The sequence below is a fragment of the Chenopodium album genome, chromosome 4, assembly GCF_948465745.1.
Source record: "Chenopodium album chromosome 4, dcCheAlbu1.1, whole genome shotgun sequence".
NCBI classification, from domain to species: domain Eukaryota; kingdom Viridiplantae; phylum Streptophyta; class Magnoliopsida; order Caryophyllales; family Amaranthaceae; genus Chenopodium; species Chenopodium album.
In genome coordinates this window covers 65,091,042-65,107,385 of record NC_137837.1, presented here as the reverse complement: position 1 = coordinate 65,107,385, position 16,344 = coordinate 65,091,042, and the positions used below count along the sequence as shown (strand labels likewise).

Below are 16,344 nucleotides of genomic sequence, written 5' to 3'. Positions count from 1 at the left end.
TAAACAACTCCCTACTTACTGTATTCCTCTCACTACCTTCCACCTCCTCTTCAACTAGTTTTCCCTTCCCCTTATCTGTAGCACTAAACCTCTTAGCTGCTGCATCATCAACATCAACCTTATCCCTACCTTTAACAGATAATCTAGGGCTTCTCCTAAGTGGTTCTTCAGTAAGGGCCTTTATTGTTGGGCTGGAAGTAACTGGGTTGGGCTTTAATTTGGGCACAAATGGATCTTTACTCAACTTATTTCTTTCTTTTGCACTCAAAGAATTCCCATCATAAATATGAAAAAGTGTAATGGGAGTGGCCTGGATTGGTTCCCCACTTGTGACAAACACCTCAATAACTCCCTCCCTGTTCACTGTATCTAACAATCCTTTTATCTCTTCACTGTTCACCAACTCCCTTTTACCAGTTGTAAATGTCCTCCCCTTTTGTCTATACCAGCAACTAAACTGGACAGCAACTTCTCTTATAAAATGCACATCAATCTGGGAGGGATTCACATTTTTCTTCCAGTATACCCATCCCCCATCCCAGCTTAATAGCCTCTTTTTCTTTTTTTTCCCAATTAAAGAAGGTATAAAAGTACCACCCAATGTCAGTTTAAGTTGGACTTTGTTCATTCTGCTACACACACAACACATAAACATAACATAACTCAATTTAGTCCCAAATAATTCATTAATTAATGTAACTGATACTTTACACAGTGTTCAATGCAAACAAGTCTTTAAACACTTAATTTATCAATCAGGTCAAAGCTTGACCACAGACTCAATGGTAAATCCACATACCAACAATATATAACCCTAATTTTTATTATACAGTAATCACAGCATAATGCATCCACACATGTCTAAGATTCGAATTTTAGGGTTAATCAACACAAAGTCCACAACACCCCATATTTAGCATATAAAATCAACAATTACACCACAATCACACACACTAACTACAGTAAAGATGCTAAAAGATGCTAAAAGTACCTTGCTTTGTCAGAATCTCGAATCTATGTCAGTAAAGTCCAACACTTTAGGTCCCCCCTTGTTGAAAGTGACGAATTGAAGCTGAGTTGTAGGGTTTATGTGATGCCACCTCTTCGTTACTCCAACATCAACAGCAAAATTCAAATGGGAAAAAAAATTTAGGGTCAGAAGAGTGAGAAGAGGAGTGAAATTCAGAGTACTAAATGAGAGGAAGGTGAGAAAGTTAGAGGAATTAAATGAAGTTGGTTGGGGTTAATCAACAGAAGAAATAAATCGGGGTGGGTGTAAATAAAATTGGAGGGAAATTAAAAAGGGTGGGCCCCACAACACTTTTCAGTCACCGGAATTGGGTAAAGGCGGTAAAAAACAACTTTAATTTTTTTATTTGGTGGTAAAATAAAAGTTTGAAAATAGTAGGTGGTAAAAAACAATTTGTTGAAATTTTTTGGTGGTAAAACTCAAAATTTCCTAAATTTTATATATAATAATAATATAACATTATAAAAAGATATATTCTGAATTATAATAAAATCTATGGATTATAATAGTTTGCAGAGTGTACCGAGGATTATACTTTGCAAAGTGAGAAGGCCTAACCTAATAAAATATTAAATTTCAGCAACTTGACGGTTCATACTAATTCACTATATAGAAAGAGGCGTTGTGATTAATGAGGGGATTGTAAATTGTGATTGTTGAATTTAGGGGAGGTTAGGCAAGATAAGTGGGAAGATGAAGAGTGGAGGTGTGCAGTTATCAAATTTGTAAAACTAATCTGTCAGATTTTGTTTTTTTTTTTATCTATTAGGTTTTTTTTGTTTTTTTTTCTCTCTCTCTCTCTCGAAATTAAAATCTGATAACTGTTGGAGGGATTTTAGATTTTTAGGTGTACATTTTTTTTTTAATTTTTAAAAATTTAAATTAGTTTTTTTGTTGGAGGGATTTAGATTTAGGCGGGAATGAATAAGAAAGCTGGATTGGGGATTTGTTGCAACCTCATCGAAATGACTCTTAAATTATATGTTAGATTTTCTTTGTGTGGTACATTTGGATATTTAATCATTTAAAAAAAAAAAAAAAGCGGAATGAACATATACTTGTTTTGTAAAGAATATATAGTTGTTTTATATAGAACATTCATCTTTATGTTGTTTTTGTATATATGAAAAACATATAGTTGTTTTGTAAAGAATATATAGATGTTTTATAAAGAATATTTCATTCGCCAAAAAAAAAAATAAAGAATATTAATAAAGAACAAGATAATATTATTTAAACAATTAACATTATGTCACAATTAAAAGTACATTATATTGACAATAAAAGAACATGAAGATAAAAAACATTATTTAACAGTACGTTCTTTATAAAAATATAGTGTTATGTTAATTGCTATTAAGAGCTCTATGTTCTTTTTATGTTTTTTTTTTGTGTTTAGAGAGCCACAAAGGGCGAGGGTGAGAATCGATCCCAGGATCTCCTGGAATCGGGAGGGAAGCTCTAACCACTTGAGCTATACCTCACTCTCTATGTTCTTTTTATGTACATCTCTTATGTTCTTTGATCACGTTCATTACACTTAAACAATTATTTTTTGGAAAATTTGTAATTATTAATCCTAACTTTGAGCCATTTACTTTCATTAATCCCAACTATCGATTATTCCTAAATAATCCTAACTTTAGGGGGTGTTTTCTTTTATTAGGTCCAAATTACCGGTGACCTGAAGAAAAGGTAAACTCTTTTTTTGTTTTTTCATATTGCCTGTAACACCCCCAAAATTCGAGTCTTTAAAAACAATAAGTGTAACCTTTAACTTTCAAAAACCCAACCATCGAACTCTGGAAGTGTTACTGCTACACTTATTTTCCGTAGAAAATAAATGCAAAGCAAAAATAACATAATATTTAAAATAACTAAGGCCCTGTTCTTTTGAGCTTCTGGGCAGAGCAGAGCAGATTTCAGCAGAGCAAAGCAAAGCAGAGCAGAGCAGATTTCAGCAGAGCAGAGCAGATTTCAGCCGAGCCGAGCAGAGCAGAGCATATATTATTATTATTATTATTATTATTATTATTATTATTATTATTATTATTATTATTATTATTATTATTATTTTATTATTATTATTATTATTATCATCATCATTATTATTATTATTATTATTATTATTATTATTATTATTATTATTATTATTATTATTATTATTATTATTACTACTACTACTACTAATATTATCGCATTATTATTATAATCATTAAATTTTTAAAGTTAAATATTAATTATTATTATATTAATTATAATTATTATTAAATATTATTTAATTATTATTATTAAAAATTAATAATTAGTATTATCTTTAAATATTAGTCATTATCTTAATATTAATTGCTATTATAAAAATCAATTATTGTTATTATAATTAATATTATTAGTTACAAATATTATTATTAATGTTAGTATAATTACTATTATTATTATTATTATTATTATTATTATTATTATTATTAAATATTAATTATTATTCTTATTATTATTATTATTATTATTAATTATTAATAATTTATTATTATTATTATTAAATATTAATAATTATTTATTATTTTTTTTATTTTTTTTATTAAATATCAATAATTAATTATTGTTATTATTATTATTATTAAGTATTAATTATTATTATAATTAAATATTAATTATTTATTATTATTAAGTATTATTTATTTATTATTATTATTATAAAATATTAATTATTATTATTATTATTATTAAATATTAAATATTAATTATTTATTATTATTAAATATTAATTATTATTATAATAATTTAATATTAGGTATTAATTTTAAGTAGAGCAGAGCAGGGCAGAGCAAAGCAGAGCAGATTGAAGCAGAGCAAAGCAGATTTCAGCAGAGCAGAGCAGAGCAAAGCAGCTCTAAAGAACGGGGCCTAAGTGGTCTAAGTTGTGGCAAAATAAAATAGTCATTACATCAAAAACTGCAATTATTTGAAACCAATAACTGAGAGGAAATAATTAAATTCGGGGATAAACTAAATTGTCTTAGCTACGTGATTATTCTAACGTCTCCTCACACGTAACCGAGTACCCTTTCTACCAACCTGCAAAATAAATCAGAAACAAGAAAAGAGAGAAGACTCCCAAAAATCAGATAAACTGAGTAATTCCAACTCCATCCTGTAAAATAAATAAATTTTAGTTTAAAACAGTTTATACATAATATAGTCTCATAAATATTTTAATACTCAACCAAGTTCAAATAGTCACATAACATATTATTACTTTATTTAAGAAAGGGAAAGAGAACGCCAGTAAGCCGGGACTAGTCCCTGTCACCACCTACTTTACAGAGGGTCGCGCGTCACCCCAATTGGCCATAAAATAAAACAGAATGTCCCTAGTGTGCACACCCCTCACTAATACCCAGTGATTAGGAGGAAGACTAACAGCAATATACAATAAATTAAACCAACTAGTAGCAACCATCACTACTAGTGGGCAACCTGTTTTTCACCCTTTCGGGTTTCATTTCCCTTCTTAAATTAAAATTCACTGTACATTTTATTAGATTATATCATCCAATTACACTGTACACAAGTATTGCACAAATCAATTTAATTTCAAGTAACAACACTTCAATTTCAGTATTATTAGACCATAGTCATCCTACATGACATATAAACCATCAATCACGTATAATCAATCATCCAATACCCAAGATTATATTTAAAAAAAAAACTCATACGATAACAAATAATCATATTTTTTTTTTCGAAATTACATATACTAGTACACAAAATAGAAAACTCATATATAATATATGATTCCATAATAACATACGATAACACACTCATCACATATAATTACATAAGCACGTATTTGACAAATAATATTTCAAAATAATTTCCTAACGGGATTCTAAAGATGATGGACATTGAAAATTACCTTGATTGTGCGTAAAAATTCAAGGTAATTAACTCCGGAATGATCACCTAGTAGCCTCCGTCAACAAATAGACAAATAAATAGCCTAAATTAGATAATTGTACGACTAACGGAAAAAAAAGAATTGAGCGTAAAATTGATTTGTCACCACCCATAGTCTAATCACCCCAAAAATAGACAACTAGATGAACTAATTGATGAGTCAAACGTGAGATATTATATCATCATCATCATAATCACCTACCAAACTTTCGAACCCAAGAGCCAGAACATCCACCACAAAGTCTAATTAAGTGGACCAAGGAGAAGATCAGTAAGTAATTAAATAAAGTAGATAGTAATGATCAATTATCAAACCCAACAATGAGGAAAGTGACGAGTTGCTTTCCAAAGTCGGTATTTCGGCTTCGAAATTTTTTTTTTTTTTTTTTTTTTTTTGAAATCGTAATGATAGTATTAGAAAGATGAAACATATATTTATAAATCAATCTTGAGAGTCTAGAAAGTTCATGGGATAGGATCAAAATTTTAACTGATTTTGTTATCAGCCTTTATCCACCTTTGCCAATTTTTTTTTTTCCAGTATGCAAAATCAGTTTTTGTAAATTATCCAAAGTCAATTTTTTTTTTTTTTTTTTTTTTTTTTTTTTTTATCAAATCCGAAAATAATAATAATAATAATTAGTTTTAAAGTTTATTTATTTTTGAAAAGAAATCGTTGACTAAAAAAAATACTCCAAAATTAATACTCCAAAATTTGGGGTATTACATCTACTCCCCCTTAAAACGAAAGTTCGTCCTCTAACTTTAAAATTAGCTCTCAAAAAGTCTCACATGAAGATAAAAGATAAGTTAGTACTACATTCTACCCCCCTTTAAAAGTTTTGACCTCGAAACTTGGCATACCTGGTCGAAAAGTTTCGGGTAACGTTTTTTCATATCATGCTCAGCTTCCCAAGTTGCTTCTTCAGAATTCTGATTAGACCATAGGACTTTAACTAACTTTACCGCCTTATTTCGGGTACTTCTCGTTTTGGTGTCGAGAATTTTCACAGGGCGTTCTTCGAAAGTTAAGGTCTCATCTATCTCAATAGTCTCGGGTTGGATAACATGGGTAGGGTCATGAACATACTTTCGGAGTTGGGAAACATGAAAAACATTGTGAACATTGGCTAACTCCATGGGTAAGGCTAGTTGATATGCTACCTCTCCAACTCTCTTCAATACTTCATACGGGCCAATGTATCTAGGACTCAACTTCCCTTTTCTACCAAACCGCATGACTCCCTTGGTAGGTGAAACCTTAAGTAAAGCCTTTTCCCCAACTTCAAATTCCACTATTCTCCTATTCTGGTCTGCATATGACTTTTGTCGATCCTGAGCTGCCTTCATGTTTGCCTGGATAAGCCTAACTTGCTTCGTTGTTTCTTCAATCATTTCTGGCCCCAAAGTCAAAGACTCACTGATATCGCTCCAACACAAGGGACTCCTACATTTTCTCCCATACAACGCTTCATAAGGTGCCATTCCTATACTCGCATGATGGCTATTATTGTATGAAAATTCGATCATAGGTAATCTTTCGTCCCATGCTCCGCCAAAGTCCATCACACAAGCTCTCAACATGTCCTCCAAGGTCTGAATTGTTCTCTCTGTCTGTCTATCTGTAGCAGGGTGAAATGCTGTGCTAAACTTCAGGATAGTGCTTGCTGAAACATTTCCTAGAACTTTGATAAAAATCTTGGATCTCTGTCTGAAATAATATCTTTAGAAACTCCATGTAGTCTCACAATTTCTTTCACATAGGCAGCTGCCAACTGATTCACATTCCAAGTATCCTTTATTGCTATGAATCTTGCTGTTTTCGTTAAACGATCAACTATGAACCAAATAGCATTCTTTGATGCCCTTGTAAGTGGTAATCCCATCACAAAATCCATAGAGATAGACTCCCACTTCCATCCTGGCACATCTAACGATTGCAGCTTCCCTCAAGGTCTCATATGTTGTATCTTCACTTTCTGACATGTAAGGCACCTTGCCACAAACTCGGCTACTTCACGCTTCATGTTTGGCCACCAAAAATGTTTCTTAAGATCCTTATAGAGCTTATCTCATCCTGGGTGTACAGAGTACGGGGTGTTGTGAGATTCTTCTAAAATCTTCCTTTTGAGATCTTCATTTTTAGGAATACACCATCTCCCTTTGTATTTCACTGTTCCACTATCATCAACATCAAACTCAGTTGTCGCTCCTTCTTCTTTCATCTTCCTCACCTTGGTCAACCACTCATCTAACATTTGCTTCTCACGAATCTCATCATATATGGTAGGTTTGACTGACATTGCATTCAACTGAGCGTTCACTTGGTCATACTCTATAACCTCCAAGTTCAACTTCCTAAATTCTTCACAAAGTTCCTTGGCTAAAATCATCAAGTTCACTGTATGACTTGTCTTCCTACTCAAAGCATCAGCTACCTTGTTCGCCTTTCCTTCGTGATACAGAATGTCTGGGTTGTAATCGGTTAGCACCTCAAGCCATCTCCTTTGCCTCATGTTCAAATGAGTCTGTGTGAATATGTATTTAAGACTCTTATGGTCCGTATACACCTTACATCTCACACCATACAAGTAGTGTATCTAGATCTTGAGAGAAAACACTACCGCTCCTAGCTCCAAATCATGAGTAGGGTAATTCTGTTCATGTTGTTTGAGCTGCCTTGATGCATAAGCTACAACCTTCCCATGTTGCATAAGTACACACCCAAAGCCATTCTTAGATGCGTCACTATAGATTTCAAACCCCTCGGTCCTTGATGGTAAGGTTAAGACTGGTGCTGAGGTGAGTCTTCGCTTCAATTCTTGAAAAGATTGCTCACACCTCTCATCCCACTGAAACTTAGTAGTTTTCTTCATCAAATTTGTTAATGGTTGAGCTATCCTCGAAAAGTCTTGTACAAATCTCCTATAGTATCCAGCAAGCCCTAAGAAACTTCTCACTTCGGTCACACTTTTGGGTCTTGGCCAATCAGAAACTGCTCGAATCTTAGATGGGTCCACCGCAACTCCTTCCTTTGAGATCACATGGCCTAGAAATGCTACCTTCTCTAGCCAAAATTCACATTTTGAAAATTTGGCATATAACTTCTTCTCTCTAAGAATCTCCAATACTTTTCTTAGATGTTCTTCGTGCTCTTCTCTATCCCTCGAGTACACCAAAATATCAACTATGAACACCACCACAAATTTATCCAAATATAGCTGAAAAGTTCTATTCATGAGATCCATAAAAGCTGCCGGCGCATTAGTGAGTCCAAAAGGCATAACAGTGAACTCATAATGTCCGTATCTTGTGCGAAATGCTGTCTTTGGTATATCTTCCTCAGCTATCCTCAACTGGTGGTATCCTGTCCTCAAGTCAATTTGTGAGAATATCCCAGCACCTTTAAGCTGATCAAACAAGTCCTCGATCCTAGGCAATGGATATTTGTTCTTTATAGTGACATTATTCAACTCTCGGTAGTCAATACACAACCTTAAGGATCCGTCCTTCTTTCTCACAAACAAAACCGGTGCTCCCCAAGGTGACACACTTGGCCTTATATAACCCTTCTCCAGCAACTCCTCCAACTGTACCTTCAACTCTTTCATCTCTGCTGGTGCCATTCTATATGGTGCTTTAGAAATAGCTCCAGTCCCAGACACTAAGTCTATTTTGAAATCCATCTCCCTAACCGGCGGCATCCCTGAAATTTCATCTGGAAACACATCTTGGAATTCTCTCACCACTGGAATGTTTTCTATGGATTTCTCTTCTACACTCACATCTTGCACATGGCATAAATAAATAGGGTATCCCTTTCGGATATAAGAATGAAAAGTCATGGCTGACACAATACTGATCCCTGGTTTTGACACAACCCCCTGGTAAGAGATTCTATTCCCTCTTGGCCCCCTAAGAGACACCTTTTGGGTATGACACTCAATTCTAGCCTTATATTTACTAAGCCAATCCATCCCCAATATCACATCAAAGTCAGTTAAGTCAAACTAAATAAGGTTTGCAAGCAACTCAGTTCCAGCAATGTTAACTGGAATGTCTTGGTATAGGGATCTACAAGGAACTACCTCCCTGAAGGAATTGTTATGTTGGTTTGACACAAAGATGAAGGTTTTAAAGCATGTTTATTCACGAAAGAAGTGGCTACAAAAGAATGAGATGCCCCAGAATCAAAAAGTAAATAAGCAGGTTTTGAGTTCATGAGAAAAGTACCCGTCACAACGTCGGCATTAGAGTCAATCTCGCTCTGGTTCATGACATAGATTCTTCCATTACTGGTCCTACCATTGCCATTGTGGTTGTTTCCTCCGCCATTGTTGTTGCTTTGGCCATTCCCTCATTGAGCATTGCCATTTTGGCCCTGAGAATTGTTGTTGTTGAAGCGGTTGTTGTAGTTTGAGTTCCTCCCATAACCACCTCCCTTATTGCCATTGTTGTTACCTTGCCCATTCTGAGCTTGATTATTGCCATTCTGCTTCTTTGGGCACTCAAATTTCTTGTGATTAACCTCCCCACATTCAAAGCAAGTAAGCAAATCTCCATTGCAGTTACGTCCTGGATGACTCTTGTCACATTTACGGCATGGTCGATTGCGAGATCCTTGCTGATTCTGTTGTCCCTGGCCTCGATGATTATTGCTTTGATTGTTGTTGTTACGACCTCCCTGCTGACCATTTCCACCATTCCCATTGCTATTACCCCCTAGGCGTGGTCTCTTGTCATAACCTTGAGGGTTCGATGAACTCTCCCCATTTCCTTTCCTCTTATGCCTATCCTTGACCTCCTGTTCACGTTTCAAAATCCTTTCAATATTACAAGCTCTATCATAGGCCTCCTTATAAGTAGCAACAGTACCAGCCCCAATCACCTTCTTTTGGATCCTAAAAGTCAGTCCATCTTCAAACTTCTAAGCCTTGGATCTCTCATCAGGCACTACATTAGGACAAAACCTTGCGTACTCATTAAATTTCTCAGCATACTCCTGCACACTCATACCAGCTGTTTGGTTAAACCTACTAAACTCACTGTATTTCTGCCTCTTGATATGCTCAGGAAAGAAACGGTCCCTAATTGCTGTCTTAAAAGCATCCCAGTTAAAATTCTGTTGAGCTCTTATGGTGGCTCCTTCATTTTCCCACCAAATATCAGCAGCCTCACGTAAATAGAATGTGGCTTGATCCACCTTCTGAGCATCAGGGGTACCAGCAGCAGTGAAAATCTTGTCAAAGTCACGTACCCAGTTCTCAACCAACATGGGATCTTCCTTCCCCATAAATAGCGGAGGTTTCAATGCAGCAAGTTTCTTAGCCATAGCAGCTTGAGGGTCGTTGTCATTATTGTTGTGGTTGTTGTTGTTATTCAGCTGGTTTTGTAACAACATTCCAAGGTTCTGGTTCATTTGCTCAAGAGCTCTTAACCTAGCAGCAAGTTGTTCAGGAGTCTCAGCCATTTGTGCAATTCTTCTCCAACGAGACCTGGTGTAAACGTGGTAATTTTGCATACACAGTCTGCACAAATTCAACACTGGTGTTACCACCATACACATTTTAACACGACTTATTTAGATCGTGTGAATTGCAATTAAATCATCAACCGCGACATGCTTTCATGTAACACAGCAGCACATATAGAGACAAGAATTAAGCGATTTATTAAATCTCAATAACATTCAAAGAGTCGGCCAAATTCCAAACCAAATAATGCATCAACTTAGCATTAGACTATAAATTCGCGCATTGCTTTGTGATTTCACTATCACCCGACCAAGTCATTACTAGGCTTGACTAAAGTAAGCATAAGAAAATAAGAGCTTTGTCCTATATAAATACAATAGACCGAAAAAAAAAATGAATTGATTTTTTTATTAATAATCATAAAATAGCAAGGTATAAATATATTAATCAAAATTATTTTAGTGCAAAACCAGAAGAGAATGAAAATTGTCTTTGAAATACTAGTACTAAATAGCTCAATAAACTACTAGTTACAAATAAACCAAAATTATAGTTCCTAGTCATAAGAAACTAGCTTTTATTTGTAAAACTAATATATAAAAATTTTAACAAAATAAACTAAACGTAGCTTTTAAAAAATAAATGGATAATTCAATTACTATTTTCCCCTTGACTCTCACGAGCTTCACTTTCCTGGGGCTCATCCTCCTCCTCATCATCCAGGTTATAGTCAAAGTCTCGCTTGGCTTCCATCATTGCCTTCTCAAGGTAGTCCACAGTAGGGATCCATTGTTCATCATAATAATACTTATCATTCGGTTTACCATTAATGTATAAGTCAACATACTTCTTTGTAAGTTGAGCATAGGGTCCCTTCCCAATTAACGTGTGTAGAAGGATTTGAGATTTTATTTGGTAAAGAACCTAGTTTTGATGAGTTACGTGTTTTTGGTTGTCTTTGCTTTGCACACAATCAAAAGGCCAAGGGAGATAAATTTGCACCTAGGAGTCGGAGATGTGTTTTCTTAGGCTATCCACATGGTAAGAAGGGTTGGAAATTGTATGACCTTGAGACGGGTGATATCTTTGTGTCTCGTGATGTGAAGTTTTTTGAGAACGAATTCCCTTTTGCTAGTGTGAAGGATTCCGGAAATAACATTGCAATGACTGAATCAAATGAGGATAATGTGGGCATTGATCATGATTTTATTGATGACTTGGAGGCTGTTTTGGAAATTAGTGAGAGTGCTCGTGTTCCAGACCCCGAAACTACAGAAAATGCGTTGGATACGCATGGGACAGGTGCTGGAAGTGAGCTCCGCAACCCTCCTGTGGCTGATGGCAGTGGCCACGGGCAGCCTGCTCCAGCCACTGCAGATTCTGCTGCTGCTGCCCGTGATGTTCCTGTGGCTGGCAGCTCGTTTATGGGCAATGATGGGGCTGCTGGCAGCTCACTTGAGCGTGGTCTTGAGGCTGTTAGCAGCGTTGGTGCTACTACTTCCCTTGATCTTTAGCGTGGACACCGTGAACGACGAGCTCCGGGTTGGCATAAGGATTATGTCGCACATACTGTACAAGCACCGAGTCCTTCTGGTTCACCTACTCCATGCTCCTCAGGTACTCCCTATCTTATAGCACACTTTGTGAACACCGATAAATTTTCTGTTAGACACCGTATATTTCTTGTAGTTGTAATTGTAGGCACTGAGCCCCGTAATTTCAAAGAGGCTATGAAAGATGCTGGGTGGAGAGAAGCAATGCAGAAAGAAATTGCAGCATTAGAAGACAATCAGACTTGGGTGATGGCAGAATTACCTCAGGGGAAGAAGGCTCTCGGATGCAGATGGGTCTATAAAATCAAGTACAATTCTGATGGTACAGTTGAACGGTTAAAGGCTCGTCTGGTCATCTTTGGCAATCATTAGGTTGAGGGCATTGATTATAATGAGACGTTCGCTCCTCTGGCTAAAATGGTCACAGTTCGGACTTTCTTAGCGGTTGCAGCTGCGAAAAATTGGGAATTGCATAAATGGATGTTCATAACGCCTTTCGTCATGGTGATCTTGATGAGGAGGTATATATGAAGCCACCTCCTGGGTTTCATGGTAGCAAACCAGGAATCGTTTTTCGTCTTCAGAAATCACTTTATGGTCTACGTCAGGCACCCTGCTGTTGGTTTGCCAAACTAGCAGGATCACTCAAAAGGTATGGCTTTAAACAGCCATATTCCGATTATTCTCTGTTTACTCTGAATCAAGGGAATGTCCATCTTAGTGTTCTGGTGTATGTTGATGATTTATTGATTTCTGGCAACTCTGCATCTGTGATTTCTGATTTCAAGGCGTATTTGAGAGATTGTTTTCATATGAAAGATTTGGGTGTGTTGAAATACTTTCTTGGTATTGAGGTTGCTCGTAGTCCGGAAGGCATATTTTTGTGCCAACGGAAATATACTCTTGATATCATTGCAGAGTCTGGTTTATTAGGGGCACGCCCGACAGGTACTCCAATTGAGCAAAACCACACTCTGGCAAAGTCAGAGGCACCTCCTATTGCAGACCCCGAAATGTATCGGCGTCTTGTGGGTCGTTTGATCTATTTGTCTTTCACTAGACCAGATTTGGCATACGTCGTTCATATTTTGTCCCAATTTATGCATCAACCTCGTCAAGATCATTGGGAGGCAGCTCTCCGTACGGTGCGCTACTTGAAGGGTTGTCCGGGTCAAGGTATTCTTTTGCGATCAGATTGTGACTTACATTTGACAGGATGGTGTGACGCGAATTGGGCTAGTTGTCCTCTTACGAGACAATCGATTACAGGTTATTTGGTGTTTCTTGGACATTCTCCTATTTCTTGGAAGACTAAGAAGCAGAATACCGTCGCTAAATCTTCTGCAGAATCTGAGTATCGTACGATGTCTAAGGCCACTGATGAGTTGAAATGGTTGAAGGGTCTTCTTGACAGTTTAGGAGTTTCGCATCCGCAAGCGATGAGTTTATTTTGTGATAGTCAGTCGGCGTTGTATATTGCGCAGAATCCGGTCTTTCATGAACGTACGAAGCATATTGAGGTTGACTGTCATTATGTTTGGGATGCTATTCAGGAAGGGATTATTAGACCAGCTTATGTGAAGACCACGGATCAGTTAGTGGATATCTTTACTAAGGCATTAAGCAAGCAACAATTTTTGTATTTACTTGGCAAGTTGGGCATTTGTGATTTGCATGCTCCAACTTGAGGGGGGGGGGGGTGTTAAGCCATGCCCGTATATATTGTATTTAGTTGTTAACGGGCTATGTTAAGCCCTTACTTTAGGTTGTATAAATACCGTGGTTATACTGAAATACAAACCAAGGATTCACATTCTTGACATCCTTCTTTTCATCTTGCTGAATTTCGTCTTTTTGTCTCCATATCTTGCGGAGAAAATTGAAGAACTGATCCATGATAGATTTTAAGAGAGATTATCATCATATATAACAAAAGGAATAACATGAAAGATGAAAAATAATGTATCATATATAAATGTATATATAAGCACTAATGCACGTCTAGTCAAAAGATGAAAAATAAAATGGCCATGATTCTTGATGATTTGAATAAAAAGAGTCCAAATTATTTGTAGTTAAATAAACTCTAAAGAGGATTAAGGATTCAAGGGGCAGAGGACGGTTAATCCCTCCATCTCCCCCATGAGTGATCTGGGTTTGATCCTCACCCTACCCCTCATGAATAGGAGGGGCACCCCCTATCTTTATCGTGAAAAAAAAAGGCTTAATAAACTTTAAAATTTCGATGATCAACAAGCTTAATTTGTTGTTTGTTAAAGTCTTAAGGAGTGCTACTCAAAACCCTCAAAGCTCGAGAGTGAATCCCGTCTATATCATTTACCCTTATGACTTTCTAAATAAAAAGGAGTAAAATTTAAAGTTTAAACACACACTTTTGATACCTTTACTTTAATCATTTTAATCTTTAACACCAAATATCTTCAGTGGTGCCTACCGACAAATTTCCATCCTTTTACCTCATTTTAATTCCTTTAAATTAAACAACATTGGGTTAAAGCAAATCCAGTCTATCAATAAGCTAACAATTGATAATCAAACAATAATTTACCACTGCACCTTAAATTATAAGTGTCAATTCGGGTAACTAGATTAGGTTCAACTAAGTCGGATTCGGCTTATTTCAAATTTAAGTTATGGTAAATCATTGCACTCATACATGTTAAAATCTAAATCGGATTACTTTCGGACGGGTTGGGTTAGATTGTGGGGAAAAACACATACCATCTTGTCATTATAATCAGCCCAAAATCGAGATCGAGCCCTCTCATAAGGATCAACAGGCAATAAATTATGAGACTTGTCATTCCAAACTTCATCAATGTACTCCAAAATTACAAGTGACTCGCAAACCGGTTTTCCATTATGAATTAAAACCGAGATTTTCTTGTGAACCGGGTTCATCTCCAAAAGAAGTGAGCTTTTAGCATTGAATAAATCTTCATGTTGACATTCATAGTCTACAACACCCTTTTCTTGTAGCGTAATCTTGACTCTTGCAGAATAAGGGCTAGACCAGAATTCTAGTAACAACAGATTATTGTTTGACATTGTTTATGGATTTTATTTAGTGGGGTCTATTTTGGAGTGATTCATGTTATTGAACTTGGTTTAGTTAGTTTATTTTATATAGGTGAAAAGATGGGATTTAGGGTGATAGACTGATAGGGGTCAAGTTATTGATCCGTGATGCCATCGCTTTCGTAACATTTAGGCATGTAATGTATGGACAAAAATTTATACTCAGTAGTCTAAAACGGTGAGTAGTCTAAAACGGTGGGAATATAATAATATTTTTATTTTTGGTAGGTACGAGTAACTACATCAAGAACTCAAATTATTTGGATCGGGTCATTTCGGGTTTTAGGTGTATTGGCAATTAGTATTATGTGCACCGTGGTGCACATAAAATTGAACATTTACAATGAAATGAACATTTAGTAACAAAAATATGAACACGTCACAAAACTAAACATAGACATGCAATTTTTATGTTCATATTTTATAAATAAATGTTCATTTTGTATACAATAAATGTTCAGTTTATATTACAAACCTATTGAATTATTACGAGTCAGACAAAATTCTTTCAAAAATTTGTGTGACATGTAATAATATAAAATTTGAGATTGTTAAGATTTATTATTGCTCAAAATTTATTATTGTTCATATTATTTTTACTATATGTTCAAAAGTATAGGGCTATAGGCGTGGTGCATTGCGATTGTTTAGATCTTTTTACTAAATGTTTAAAATTTGCGATGTTCATAATTATTTACTAAATGTTCAAAATTTGCGATTGTTCAGATTGTTTTACTAAATGTTCAAAAGTATAGGCGTAATGCATTGCGATTGTTTAGATTTTTTAACAAAATGTTCAAAATTTGTGACGTTCAGATGGTTTTACTGCATGTTCAAAATTTGCAATTGTTCAGATTTTTTACTAAATGTTCAAAAGTATAGGCGTGGTGCACTTATTTCTAGGTGCACCATGGTGCATCTTAAAATTTTTAGGCAAGTTCAAAACTGGATCGAGACTATAGGTCAAGCTTGGATCCGATTCATTGCACTTTACAAAATTTTTTAAAAAAATATATGAAAATAATCAGGTCAGTTTGGTTAAGGCTATTTTCTATTCGAGTCTAATTCGAATGTAAATCGGGTGGACGACTTTTGGTATCAGGTAATTTCGGGCCGGGTACAATAGGTAGAGTCGCTTTGAGTATTGGGTCAAAAGCAAGTCAACTCCACTTTGGATCTGGTAAAATAGAGACCTGATATGGACCTTAAACAACAACACAAACACTAA

General features: G+C 35.5%; 1 protein-coding gene across 3 annotated transcripts; it reads right to left on the bottom strand.

Moving 5' to 3' along the window:
- Positions 1–3,948: 3,948 nt before the first annotated feature.
- On the bottom strand, positions 3,949–15,179 carry LOC145629206 (putative glutathione S-transferase). Of its 3 annotated transcripts, none has more exons than XR_014111600.1 (4): positions 14,760–15,179; positions 13,778–13,904; positions 4,950–5,010; positions 3,949–4,105 (listed from the first exon to the last, which is right to left on the bottom strand). XR_014111600.1 is itself a non-coding variant. In XM_081681752.1 (2 exons), exons 1-2 carry the CDS (start codon positions 15,084–15,086, stop codon positions 4,064–4,066), a joined length of 369 nt encoding a protein of 122 aa, XP_081537878.1. In that variant the 5' UTR covers positions 15,087–15,174; the 3' UTR covers positions 3,949–4,063. The 3 variants fall into 3 exon arrangements, 1 of the variants encoding a protein (XP_081537878.1); XR_014111601.1 differs by having other exon boundaries at positions 4,950–5,013; positions 13,822–13,904; positions 14,760–15,178; XM_081681752.1 differs by lacking the exons at positions 4,950–5,010; positions 13,778–13,904 and having other exon boundaries at positions 14,760–15,174.
- Between the last annotated feature and the right edge of the window lie 1,165 nt (positions 15,180–16,344).